Source organism: Talpa europaea (genome assembly GCF_964194135.1).
Source record: "Talpa europaea genome assembly, chromosome: 3".
Classification (NCBI taxonomy): domain Eukaryota; kingdom Metazoa; phylum Chordata; class Mammalia; order Eulipotyphla; family Talpidae; genus Talpa; species Talpa europaea.
Window position 1 is genome coordinate 56,928,410 of NC_140069.1, and position 14,000 is coordinate 56,942,409.

The 14,000-nt window shown below is 34.9% G+C and overlaps 1 protein-coding gene across 3 annotated transcripts in view; it reads right to left on the minus strand.

Moving 5' to 3' along the window:
- Positions 1-14,000, minus strand: part of CHD7 (chromodomain helicase DNA binding protein 7) — a gene marked incomplete at both ends in the record, with an annotated part of 120,227 nt that overhangs the window by 52,572 nt on the left and 53,655 nt on the right. For 2 of the 3 annotated variants that reach the window (XM_084230029.1, XM_084230028.1), the window contains 3 exons: positions 2,113-2,168; positions 8,765-8,830; positions 9,885-10,022. The exons of the other annotated variant lie outside the window; for it this stretch is intronic. In XM_084230029.1, the coding sequence (XP_084086155.1) occupies positions 2,113-2,168; positions 8,765-8,830; positions 9,885-10,022 (260 nt within the window). The remainder of the gene's footprint in view (positions 1-2,112; positions 2,169-8,764; positions 8,831-9,884; positions 10,023-14,000) is intronic. 3 annotated transcript variants of the gene reach the window in all.

Below are 14,000 nucleotides of genomic sequence, written 5' to 3' on the forward strand. Positions count from 1 at the left end.
AGGTGTGCGTGTATATTTGATGTGTATATATACCTCCTCACCTGCCCCACTGAGCAGAGAATGAAGCAATGACTTTCCAGCAGCAATGAGCACACCTACTATTCGAATCTTGGTTTCTAAATGCCATTCTTCAGTAATTCAACCAAGGTTCCTTGGAGAAATAACTGATTCCAGGACATACTTAAACAAGGAAACTAAAAGATGCATGTGGAATATCCTCTGGTGCCAGAAAGTAAAGTATTCCAAGAAAGATGGGGATAAAGTCAAAAGGAGAGAGTCAGCTTAAAGGGCATCCCGCTGGCTAACTCTGGGATAATGTAAGCAAAGTAAAGAATGATAATATTAATAAAAAATTATGACCCAATGAGAAAAATTAGACTCTACATGTTTATACTTAGCTACAAAGAAGCAAATGGGCACAGGGTTTAAGCTCATCCTATTAGTATAAGGCCAACTAATAAACTAAGAAGGAATGATGGAATCAGTACATACCACTTAGCACCACTAGCATAATTAACAGCCTTATAGTATCTTTATGCAAGATACCATTTAATCATAAAAACAAGAATCCTTTGTACTATTTCTATAATTTTTCTGTATCTCGTACATTATGTCAAAATAAAAGATATACAAATATGTTAGTTTTATGGAAATTTTAATTTCCTGTTGATTTCAATAATAGCAGACAGGAAAGTTTGTTGGCCTCATCTCATATGACTGGCCTCCCTGTCCTGGCCACAGTACCTGCTCGTGAACATCATGTGCTCCTCTAAGGTCATGGACAGATGACATCAGATATTTTCTACGAATCAAGCACTCCAGGCCCTATTGCACACTGATTTGGATGATATCCATCTAATAGGGCCCTTTTTTTTTAGCACTTGATACTTTAACTACTTTTCTCTAGATTTGATTTGATAAATCTACCAGAGTACTCTCTCTGAGATACTTAGTTATCTCCTTTTTTGCCTGTCTTAACCACTCTCCTTGTACGACTATATGAAATCATGTCATTATGTATAATTTCCACATGCATAAACTCATCATACTCTGAGTATAAATAATTACAGCTAATATTTACCAAGCATTTTTTTAATGCCAGATTCTGTATTTAACTGAACTCTTATAAAAACACTGATAAGAAACTTCTTCAACATTTTACTTGATAAACAGGCTATGCTTACAAAACTTCTTCAGAAGTGCATCAGTTTATTAACATGGTGTTAATTACAATGAAGGAGAATAATAGAAACAATGGGGCCTCATGTTTTGCTTTTCTAGAATAGGATAAATTTCCTTAGGCTATTTTTATAACAACTCACAAAAGCCTCTCTTTAATTCCTAGAATTTACAAATAAGTTATGGGTTTCTTGCCTTATAAAGTTTAAAGTAAATTTCATTTTTACATTATCAATGAATATTTTGGACCTTACTCTGTGATTATTGCTTAGGGTAGAAAATGGCCCCCATCTTCCTCACAGGATGAACACTGATCTTTATTTACAACAATGCTGGTTCATCAAAATGTAAGTTTTAATCTAGTATACTGCCCACATCTACAATCCAAAACAATAATTCACTATTTTTCAATTTAGTTTTTTAAATTATAAAATTCAAATTAACTGAACAAAAATTAGAAATAGAGACAGATAAGTCAATATTCCCTGCTTCTTGAAACATGAGTGGTATCACAATTTTCTAAGAGCCTTTAGACAATACTGGAATTCTCTCAAGTGTTAGGCATCCCATGTACAGATGGGAGAGAGTAGCCCCACAGAGTAAAATCCATTCTCAGAGGATATGCAAATATAACTTTCCCCATTTTTCTATTATCGCATGAGTTTTTGCCCCTCCAAAAAGAACTACTTGGTGAAACATAAAACTTAGGTGATTTTATACCAATTACCCATGTTTGAGTAAAACAATATTCATGAAATATCAAAGATATAAAAAATAGCTGACAATAGCCTCCAAAGTATTAAGTACATCAAATGCAAATTTTCTAATTATAAATTTTTTAATTTTCCCAATTATTTAGTATCATGAAACATATTTAGTACCTTGGAAGTATATTATTCCCCCATTTAAAAAAAAAAATCACAGTCTACTTACAAGTTTTTGTATTTTACATAGAACTCCTCAACTTCTACATCCTCTCCAGATTCCTTCTGCAACAAAAGAGAATTTCAGCAATACTTAAAAACCATATATAAGAATATTCTAAAAGCAATGATTTACTCCCACAGGAATACAAACTAGGAGTGATAAAAGCAGTAAAAGATGTTCTTGGGAAGAGGTGCACCTTGTGAGTTGGTGGGAGGCCGGGGAGACGAAGACTGACATGCTTAGACCCATGCACACTGCTCGACGTGCTACAGCTCCTAAGATATGAATCACTTTAACTCCTCCCTAACCACATGCAGCTTCATTCACAACAACCTGACCCCAAATGTGGCTCTCTGCCAAACCCACAGTGTTAAGTAGACGCCAAGTGTACCATTTTCTCAGGCAGCAGCCAATTAGCAACTGCTCTCCTGAATGCCATATGTATTATTTTTGGCTGCCTCATGGCAACTTTACATTGAGGGTTTTGTAATGTTTTAAAATATTTAAAAGACATTTATTCCTCCATATAGTTAATAACTCTAAACAAGAAACCATATAAAACTAAACCTTGTTCTTATGCTGTAATTTCACTGTATCACTATTCACAGTTTTAGTTTTACTCAATGGTACAATTAAAACCTCTCAGACAAGATGTCTCACACATATAGCAGCCAAATAAAATTAACACTGCAAATACTACATTTAGGTAAGGTTAAAATTGTGATACACATTAGCCAAATCAGGAGTTCAGTGGTAAGATTATCTGTAACTTCTCCCTTGATCCAACTCACCGGAGTGTATACAAAAGAAATCACTCATGATATTTTAAGCATCTCTTTCAATATTTTTTTCCTTTTGGTTTTAGGCTGTTAAACACATTGTAATATGTAATTTTCTTCTAGAACATTTGATCAGATAAATTAGGGATGTAAAACATAAATACCACTTACAGATGTTTAGGGATTGCTTTTCTACTCTTACAAGAGTACCCAAGTCTGCCTTGAGGGTCACAATTGGCTGCTAAGCTTTCTCAGAGATGCTGCAAAAAAATTGAAGGCAAGTAGGAACATGGTGGAGGACAAAGGAGTGAACACTTCTGGTGGATGACAGACTGGCACAGGATCTATTCCAAGAGACTATGATGAGTTCCTTCCTAATCTTTAAAATATCATCAAAAATTGTGAACTTAAACTTTTCTTTGAAATGCTCACATATCAGTTAAACCTAAATTTTAAATAGTTTTTCCATCTGCCCAGACATCACAGGAGAGTCAGGAGTGTGATCAAAACCCATTAATATCTTGTTCTACACAAATGGATCTATAAACAGTAATGACTTATAAAACAGCTTTTAAGTCAATGTATCAGAAAACCACCAATGACCAGACTTTTTGTTGCCCAAAATGAGAAGAAACGTTTACTTTCAAGGACCAACAACATAAACCTGAAATTTACTTATAAATTCTAGTCTGTTCAAGCCCTAACCCAGTCAGCACCCACGTAGCCCCAATTTATTCTACTCCCACATTACATTTTCTAGCCCCAATATTATTCTACTCCCACATTTCAACAATCATTTCAAGATACATTATCTTTGCTTACAACTCGATATTGGGAAGAAAGTGAAGGTGAGACAGTAGATAACCCAGGAAAATGGGAAGCCAGGTTGAGCCTAGATCTGCTGATGCTTCTCATAGCATATCAACCTACAATAGAATTAAAATGAGTAATCTAATGGTTTTACACTTTTGATACTTCTTTCAATCCTGAGTTTTCCAAAATTAAGTGTTTGAGGTGGCAGAAAGACAAGTTTTATTACTTCTATGCTGCATTATTTCTTGATTTCTTCCTGATCTTTCCTCATATTTCATTCTTTCCATTTTATGTGGTCTCACCATTCCATAATTACTAAGTGGGCACCAAAGTCCATAGGATCAACTCTTAAGCAACAGAGGTAGTTTTTGTTCTGTCTCAGTGCTGCTCCCAAAGACTGACTCTTACAACCCTCAACTGTCTTTTCTTGACTCTCATAAATACCCATATTCTTGTGATGATTAATTATTTCTGGGAACTTGATGTGAAGACATCCAAACAGAGGGTGTAGAGCTGTCTGGGGGGTCCAGACATGGACTATGGTGGAGGGCTATGAATGTCTTAGTAGTGAGTATGGTAGTACATACATCTGAAGAAGTGTGAACCTATAGCTCTTAATCATAGATGGTTTTGTACGCCAACATCACCACAATAAAAAATAATACAATTAAAATAAATAAGCTCTTAAAAAGAAAATGTATTATGTAGTTAACTTGAAAAAAAATAAAGAATTTTAGGGGAGATGGTTGCTTTTGAAACTATTTTTGACCTAGTACAAAAAGGATTTAAATCATTGTTCCCCAAAGACAGATGGCTCATAGCAGAAAAAAAATTTCAAAGTAGAAATTTAAATGAGTAAATGTGGGAGGCAAAAAAGAGAACTGACCTTTATACAAGCCAAAAGTTCACTCTTATATTTATCTCAAAATTCAACTGTCAACTCCATCCCTTCCACTAGGTCTCATGATCATTACTTTTGACTTAGAAGAGCATAAATGACAACCATCTATATTTAAAATGAGGTGCTGAATTCAGGAGTCTCTGTAAGATGGGCTCTCTGAGTTTGTATAACTCCATCATAACCCATCATCCTTCTTAGGCTACAATGATGAGATCAACTGCCTCTGAAATCCATTAATTGAGTCCCACTATGTGTCAGCACCATAGAGAGTAGGCTCTGAGAACTCACAGTCAGTTTCCCTTTTGTTGCTAGGGAAAGATAAAGGCACCTTCTCAGAGCCACTTCTTCAATTATTCATGGTAATAGGAAGCAGACCAGCAGGCAGAATTAGAATTCACAGGAAAATCTCAAATTTCCTTTTGTTCCTATTTGCCACACTTTCCTCCAGTGTTATTAAAGCTGATAACTGAAGTAACTATTTTGAGAACATTAGCAGTTTAAAAAGTTAGTACCTGCTAATGTTTACAATCTGCTAAATGGCTTTATGAAATGCCGATAATCTACAATAAATTTAATGGAATCCTTATCTCTTCCTTACTTTGAATCATTAAAAAATATAAATTCTCCACAAATTTTCTCCATCCCAAAATTCACCTATTCAACAAACATTCCAAACTCATGTATAATTACAATGACTTTTAATCTCCTATGATATACATATACATCTGTAAAAGGCAATAATACTTATACTGAAACAATGGGTGCCAACATTTAAAGGGTAGTAAAAAAAAGGGGGGGGAAATTCTGGAAGTGGACAAAACAAAAAGAAAAAGCAGTATCCTACATAATGCATAGACTAAGTAGCTCTGAATAATAGACCTAATTACAATTTGCAACCTCCTAACCTGCTGAGTATGCCTGCTGAAGAACTATCAATTGAATGAAAATTAATATATCCCATCCAAACCACATGCTATTTACTCAAACAAGTCACTTCAATTCAGTGAAGGGGACTATTCTTCAAAGCATGTCAAGTATTTAAATTTTGTCACATTTCTACAATTCACAAATTAACAGTTCCAGAGTCATTAGTAGGACAAAAATGCAACCTTTCTAATGAGTTAAATAGCGCTCATTTCTACTTGATCAGGTGGGAAATTTGGTTGAGATTTTATCATTTAAATAAACAGAGATGAAATCCTCATGTTCAAAGAATCACCAGAAAGCTACTCCATACCACTGTCTATATATTCAATTGGAAAATATCTTGACATGTTGCTCTTGATTATTTCCATAGGAACTAGAGTTGTATATTCTGATACAAATCCACCCTTTGAGTAACACAATAGAAAAGCAAACAGTATTGCAATTAAGGCAAAGAGAATTTTACTGCAAGAGCAAAACCACTTTTGGGACCCTCCAGATAGTAACTGAATAGTAAAGGTTTCCTATTTGATAAAGCCTGGGATTTTAGCGTAAATCCTGTGATTCCTGCATTCCTGATCGTGGTCAATGGGAAGTTATACTTCTGTACACATTTTACTTTTATTAAAAAGCTTGTTTTTCATGTCAAAATAGGGAAGTCATACTTCTATTCACCCTGAAAGCAAATAAATGAAAGAACTGTGTATTGCACAGTGATTCAAGATGAAAGACAAACACCTGTATCTAAAAGAGCAGAGATAGTGAAAATTGTATGCTAGAATATGTAAATGTACCTGGATGTAATTCTTTAAACTAAATAAAGCAATTTCTCAAACTGGGCAAGAAAGAAGATGTTGGGATGAACGAGGAAACTCTGTCAGTAAGGAAATACGGTGTTATTGGAATTCTTTGTCACAGAGCATATATGTCCTTCAATGAAAAAGCTGTCTAGTGACAGTTATTTAGAGCTCACCTTTGCAGATCAATATGAGGTGTGAATAATTTTGAAGAATAAGTCATAATATCTTCAAAAATTACACTGGAAATAGTTCTATATTTCACTTCTGCACTGACCAAAAATATTAAGATTTTTAATTATTAAAATTATAATTGTATAATTATAATCATAAAATTGTTTTAAATATTTTTAAAAGTATGAGAAAACGCCTATTCACTGAAATGACAAATGGAACTTCCATCCTGGGGCAGAGGGGAGAAAGGCGAGAGGTAGTGAACTTTCCTAAGAGAGATGAAGAGGTATATTCATGTTTATGATTTCTATGAATAGTATTTTTTAAAAAACAAACCTCTAACTCTAAAATTCCTATACATTTCTTTGGAGACTTTTGAGCTTCTTACCTACTCTAAGTGATACAACAACAAATGTTACTACATCAAACTAAAAAGCTTCCATGCCACAAAGGAAATCAACAAAATGAAAAGGCGAACTACTGAATGGGAAAAAAAAATTTGCAGATCACGTACTGATTAGGGCTTGATAGCCAAAATATACAAAGAATTCAAACAATAACAAAACCTAACCAAACCAAAATAATCCAATTAAAAATGGGCAAAAGGGGCCTTCCCTGGTGGTGCAGCGGTTGAGCGCTGGCCTGCAAGGCTGCCCGCAGCCTCTGCAGCACGGGTTCGTTCCCTGGCTGCCGGCAAGGGTCCCATAAAAAAAAAAAAAAAAGAAAGTGCAAAAGGTCGGAAAGGACATTTTTCCAAAGAAGACACATACTTGGCCAACAGGCACATGAAAAGGTGTTCCACATCATTAATAATCAGAGAAATATAAATCAAGACCACAGTGAGATCACCTGTTAGAATGGCTATTATTAAAAAAAAAAAAAAAAGAAAGAAAGAAAGAAGGGCCTCCCCTGGTGGCGCAGTGGTTGAGCGCTGGGCTGCAAAGCTGCTGCCCACAGCCTCTGCAGCGCTGGTTCAATCCCCGGCCGGCAGGGTAGGGTCCCACATGGCAAGACAGACCTCTCCTGCCTCACCAGCTGCTCCCTTCAGCAGTGTACTTCATCAGTTTGCCTGTTCTGTTCCCCACTCTGGCTCTGGTGAATTCTCTCACCCTCCCACACTTCTGACTGTACCCAGTGCTTGTATAAATAAATAAATAAATCTTTTAAAAAATAAAAAAAATAAAGAAAGAAGAAGAAGAAAAAATAACAAGTGCTAGGAAGGATGTGGAGAAAAAGGAAGCCTGGTGCACTACTAGTGGGAACGTAAATTATTGTAAACACTATGGGAAATAATACGGAGATTTCTCAAAAGTATTCAAAATAGATCAAGCAATTCTACTTCTGGGTATTTATCCAAAGAAAATAAAAACACTAACTCAAAAACATTTAGTGCACCCCTATGCAGCACTAATCACAGTAGCCAAGGCATGAAAACAATCTAAGTATCCATAAAAGGATGAATAAAGAAAATGTGGTATATTCAGTCAAGAATCACTTAAAGAAACATGTTCTTAGGTAATGTGTCATTGTGTAAACATCGTAGAATGTAATTACATAAATCCAGATGGCATGGCCTATCACACACGTAAGCTATATGATTGGGACTAGCACCATAAATGCAGTCTGTCACTCACCAAAATGTTATTAAGCATGTACGCCTTCTGTATAATGGAAAATTATTGAGCCATAAAAAAGAAGGAAACCTTGTCATTTTGAACATATAGAAGAACGTTGAGAATATTACGCTAAGTGGAAAAAGTCAGAGAAAGATAAACACTGTATGACCTCACATATGCGGAATCTCGAAAAAAACAAAAAGCCAAGATGACAGATACAGAGAGCAATTTGATAGCTGCCAGAGGCAGGGGATGATAGGTGAAAGGGATGAAAAGGTACAAGCTTCCAGTTTTAAATAAGTAAGTCATGGGGAAATAATATACAGCATAGCAACTATAGCTAATAATACTGTATCACATATTTGAAAGTTGCCAAGAAAATAAATCTAAAAAGTTCACATCACAACAACAAAAAAATTCTGATGTAATAAAAATAAATGATGTAATAAAGTACTGATTGTTTGATATATTTTAATGTCACTTGGGGCTGAATACCCCAAAGATTTATATTGGGTTAATAAAACAGACTAGATTATAAATATCACTAGAATTTTTTTTTTATTGTGGTGAAAATTTCAAAGAAAATTAAAAAGCAAGAAATAATTTCAGCCATACATACACCCATAGGTTTTGATCACTCCAAATTGTGCTTACCTGTTTTTTCACTGAACGACTACTCATGATTTTTTCAACCACTGGACCGTCTGCATCAACAGATTCCTAAAAAATAAAGTATATTGAATGAATCAAAATAGAAAACATTTCATTTTAAATTGTGGAAGCAAGAAATCATTCCTGTTGGCATCTACCTCCATACCTTTTAAATTCATTCCATTTAAAGCACTGGATACAAAGTTACTAATGAGAAATGTGGCCAAAATGAACAAAAATCTCACTTTGCAAAATGGCAAAAGGAAGATCTGTGTTTATTACTTCATGATTATGAAGTTTAATTACGTGGACTAGCATGGGTCCCTAAAGCCAGAGAGCATTCAGAAACTCCAGCTGCCACAAGAAAATAATCTCTGCATGATATCAGTCAAAAATATGAATCTTCTTCATTTATACCCATGGGGTAAATATACTCATCATTGTGTTACTGTATGCAGCTTTTATCTTTAGAGGTCACATAAAGTGTTATATAATGTCTTACCATAGCACAAATTACCAAATAAAATACAAAACTGCATTTAATATACTTTTCAATGTGTTATCAGTTTGTTAACTAAAGTACAGTAATGGTAAGAAAATTGCTTTTCTCTTTAAAAAAATCTTTACAATAATCAATCCTACATTACTATCCATATTTTATACAAACTATTTTATCCATCATTTACATTGCACAGAGAATAAAGTATGCCCTGCTGAGTACTACAAGGCAGTAATTTCATAAAGGGGTTCTTACAGTGCCTAACAGCAGGAGACAGGCTTGAGTGGTTTATTAAAGTCCCAGAAGCTGCAGCACTGAATTCTCAGAGGTAAATTCAGCAGCCCTGCATCCTAGGTCTGACTCTTCCTCAATGTAGACCATCAATTCTCCAAAATTATGTCAAATTACCTATCACAGGCTTGTATAAAAATAAATTTCAGTGAACAAGGGCATTTTAAAAGATACTGCTAAACAACTAAGTTCCCATGGCATGTTAGCCAACATTAGATGAGTGTTCCCCAGCTCAAAGTTCAATGCTTCCACTGAATTTCTCCAGCTCCAGCCATAAAATGTCCATTCCATCTTTTGAAGTGCATGGCACACCACACGTATCTGGATGCTGACCTGCTGCTCCGACTGCGAGGTGTTTGAGGGGGAGTCTCTCCCAGCAGCATCTGCATCATCTGCCTCCTCGTCAGAAATCTTGAACTCCAGGTCTTCTGTGTATCGCTTTCTTTTCACCTGCCTGCTGGAACGTCTCTTCTAAAACAAAAGCCCAGTAAGAGGGTTTAGAAGGCAAGCAATGATGCTCTTTATAACTTTTCAGAATGGTATGATATAAATTTGTAAAAATTAATCTTATAGGAAAGGTGATCACTTTAATCCTGTAAATCACACAAGAGATCACAGTAGCAATGAAGATAATGGAAATTGGGGAAAATTTAAAGTCACGTGCCTATAACAGTCATGACTCTACCACTTCCAACTATGTGGTTTTCGACTGGAATATGGGAATAAAAACAAATCTTTATTTTTTTTTTAAGACTTATTTATTTATTTATACAAACACTGGGTACAGTCAGAAGCACGGGAGGGTGAGAGAATTCACCAGAGCCAGAGCGGGGAGCAGAACAGGCAGAATGACGAAATACACTGCTAAGGAGAGCAGCAGGGGTGGCAGGAGAGGTCTGCGCGCCATATGGGACCCTTTCCCACTCGCCGGGAGCTAGGGATCCAACTGGTGCTGCAAAGGCTGTGGGCAGCTTCGCAGCCCAGCACTCAACCACTGCGCCACCAAAAATCTAATACTTCACTCAGCCAGAATGTTGCTCAAAAGTGAAGGCAATATTGAAGGAGGGTAATAAGTATATAGGGGCTCATTAAACTAGTCTACATGTCAAAAAAGTGAGGAATTAGAAAATAATCTGTAAATCATGAAGTTCTACATGAATACAGTCATAATACTATACAAAATATTCCTAACATTTCAAAGGACCATTTAAATAGCCCAAGGTTAAAACAGTTTGCATTTTAATCATGGTTCTAAGCAAAATTGTCTGAAACTTTTTGGAGATGAAGGACTGAATGACAGAATTTATAACAAGTAATGATGGAAAATAATTTTCCATTTTAAAAATTTCCTTACCACACTGATTAAAGTATATAAAAAAAGGGCAAAAGCTACTATTAGTAGGTTTATTGGCAAAACAGGTTCTTTTCTACCCCAGTGGTCACAATAGAATTCAATGCACTTTTGTAGGGAAATGCAGTCATAGCAATCAAAATTTAAAACATGCCCACCCTTGGACCAAACAATTGTACTGCTAGCAAGCTACATAACATATTCGGGGACTATCTGTAAAATAAGTTGTTGAGTAGAAAGAAAAGCAAGTCACAAAATAATTAGTTTATAACTCTATTTACAATTACAAAAAACCTGGTGTATATATTTTCGTCAATATATAAACTCAAGAAAAAGATACTGTGCATCGCATTTAGTTCTGTGAATGATTATTTGCTAAAAAGTAAGTGCCTATGCATATTTTCAATAACAAAAAAATTGGAAACAACAAATTGTCAATCCATATTAAATTCAAGGGAGTGATTGTAACTGGAGAGTTAGTTTTGCTAGTTAATTAAAAGCATTAGAAATAAACTTTTCATCAATATGTGTATGTGGTAAAATATAAGATAATTCTAAAATGACAGAGATAAATTTTAAATCACTCAAAGTGTAACAGTACTAGATGAGTTCACAAAACACAGAAAAAACTGAAATAGTGAAAACAACACATGAATTTTTTCCTTATAATTAGGAAATAGAGTGTTTTCAAGGGGTCTTACAAATTTTAATGCAGGGACAAGAAAGCAGAAGACAAATTCTCCTAAGAAACCTAAGGAATGAAGGCCACAGCACTTCCATGACTCAATCAATACCAACAAAAATCCCAGTAACTTGTCTCAAGGAGTGGGTTGAATGATTTCTATTTAAATAAGACTGGGTTCTCCCCGCTATCAAAAAATGATTTGAGGTAGTTCACAATATAAACTCAGGATAACATGAACATCAAATGGGTTGTCGGAGACTGTGAACTTGTTGTCCCCTACACAGTCTCATACTCATGGCTGAGAGACACAAAGCACTTTTGCAACATGAAGTTATTTGGGGCAATGTCATATTAACAAACTTCCTAGTGCTTAGACAGCATAGTGATATGGGCCAGAGTTCCTCCTTGGGCCTCCTCCTCCTCTTCAGTACTAGCCAGAACAACTAATTACAGGTGATGCAGAAGCTAGCAAGGGTCTGCTGTTTGCAAACCTTCCCCATATTACCGGGGACTGTTTGATCTGGTGAGCCCTAGAGCTGAGTGTCCATGTCCCAGACTCTTACTATGTTATGCTGAAAGTTACTACATGGAAACCCCAGTTTCCTGGTATGAAGAATGGGGTTCCATATGTAACTACCTCATAAGGACCATGAAAAGAACATCTAAGAATTTATTTAATGCATTTAGAATAGTGCATGGAAAACATTAATGCCAAATGCACTCAGTAGAAATTAAGTTATCTTTAATTAGCTCCACCTTTCCAAAGAAATATCAGAATACAATAAGGCTACAAGACCTGGCTTCCTTTCTCTCTTCCAAGGCTGATCCAGAATAATGCTCGCTCATGTGCCTACTTTGCCATCCCTCTCTTTTTGGCTGTCAATTTCTTCAAGAGATATAAGGCTACTATCAGTAACAATATTTCAATTTTGTGAAATTTAACATATCTATATTTCATTTGATATAAAAATTAAACTAAACTGAGATGGATTTGTCTATATTTTCATCTTAATGGCATTACTATAAGCAGGAATGTTTCACTAATGGTACATCGGTGATGTTTTATCAGGTTAACATGGTTGGAGTGGGCATAACTAAACACACCTGGATAGGGTCTAAGCAAATGCACTTTACAAAACTCCCATTCTAATATTAAAGAAATGTTCCAGTATGAGACAGGGATGTCTCTTTTTCAATAGAGATTTACAAATTGCAGGTATAACTTTTATGTAAAATAAATGTTTTTACTCATAGAAACTCCATGATACAATTCCGTGCAACAGGGATGGGGTTAGTTAGTAGTGGATACAAGGTCAATTCATAAGAGTAACATAAATCCAAAATTCAATTAGAACTGAATTTTCTGAAGTTTTTTAAATGTTTTATGGCTTTTCTAACTTCTAAATAATTCTTTTCTACCTTCTAAATAATTGATCTTAGGTTTATTTATTTGGATATAGTTTCCTTTTATGAATTCCTAATATAAAATAAAATTGTTCACTACAAGTTTCTATTATGACTTGTTAAACTATTACTATTTGGAAGATATCTCTATATCAAAATATAATGTTAAGAACTGCATTTTAACCATAACTCAAAATCTTTGAATTGACACTAAAATAAAGGTCAACTTGTTCAACTCAGATTGCTTTAGAAAATTACTCAGAGTTAAAATAGGTATAATAAATGTGTACTCAACAAGGGGGTACTTTATGACACAATTCTGAGTTCATTAAAAATATATGGCATTTTACTAAAGTTTAAACACATCAATCACAAAACTCAAGAACTTTAACTTAAAGCCTTTCATGCATGCTCTACAGGAAGAAACACCATAAACAAGTAGTCGGCATCACTTCCTGGCAGAGACACCAAGAAAGGCCTGCCTTTCAAGTCAGAGCTACTTGTGTGGTTGCTTATATTAGCTGTTGAACCCATAATAGTTATGCACTAGCCAATAAGAAAGGATGCACCAATCTTCATTTGAATTGATTAGCATTTTTCCATAACTGAACTAGAGAAGAAAACAAACATTTAAGACTGCATTAATACAGACTTCAAAAAACAGCAGTGGTATTTGTGAAAGAACAATAGAATTTTCTTGACTTGTGTGAATAAATCTTAATATTGCTCAAATACTACTGTCACAAAGGATTTAGTCTAAGCAAACACAATTCAGGAAAAACACTCTTGAGCATAAAAATGAAAATGAAATCACTAAAATACTTTAAAAACTCTCTAAGCAATTTTTTAAAAGATACCTACTTATCTTTTCAATCTTTTCACTGATGAGTAAAATAAAATTATTAAATTAACCCAAGCTGCCAGAGGTGTCACTGTTACTTCCAGAACCAAACTAAAACAAACCAAATCAAAATACACTCATTCATTCACACACACATTATCTCTTCTC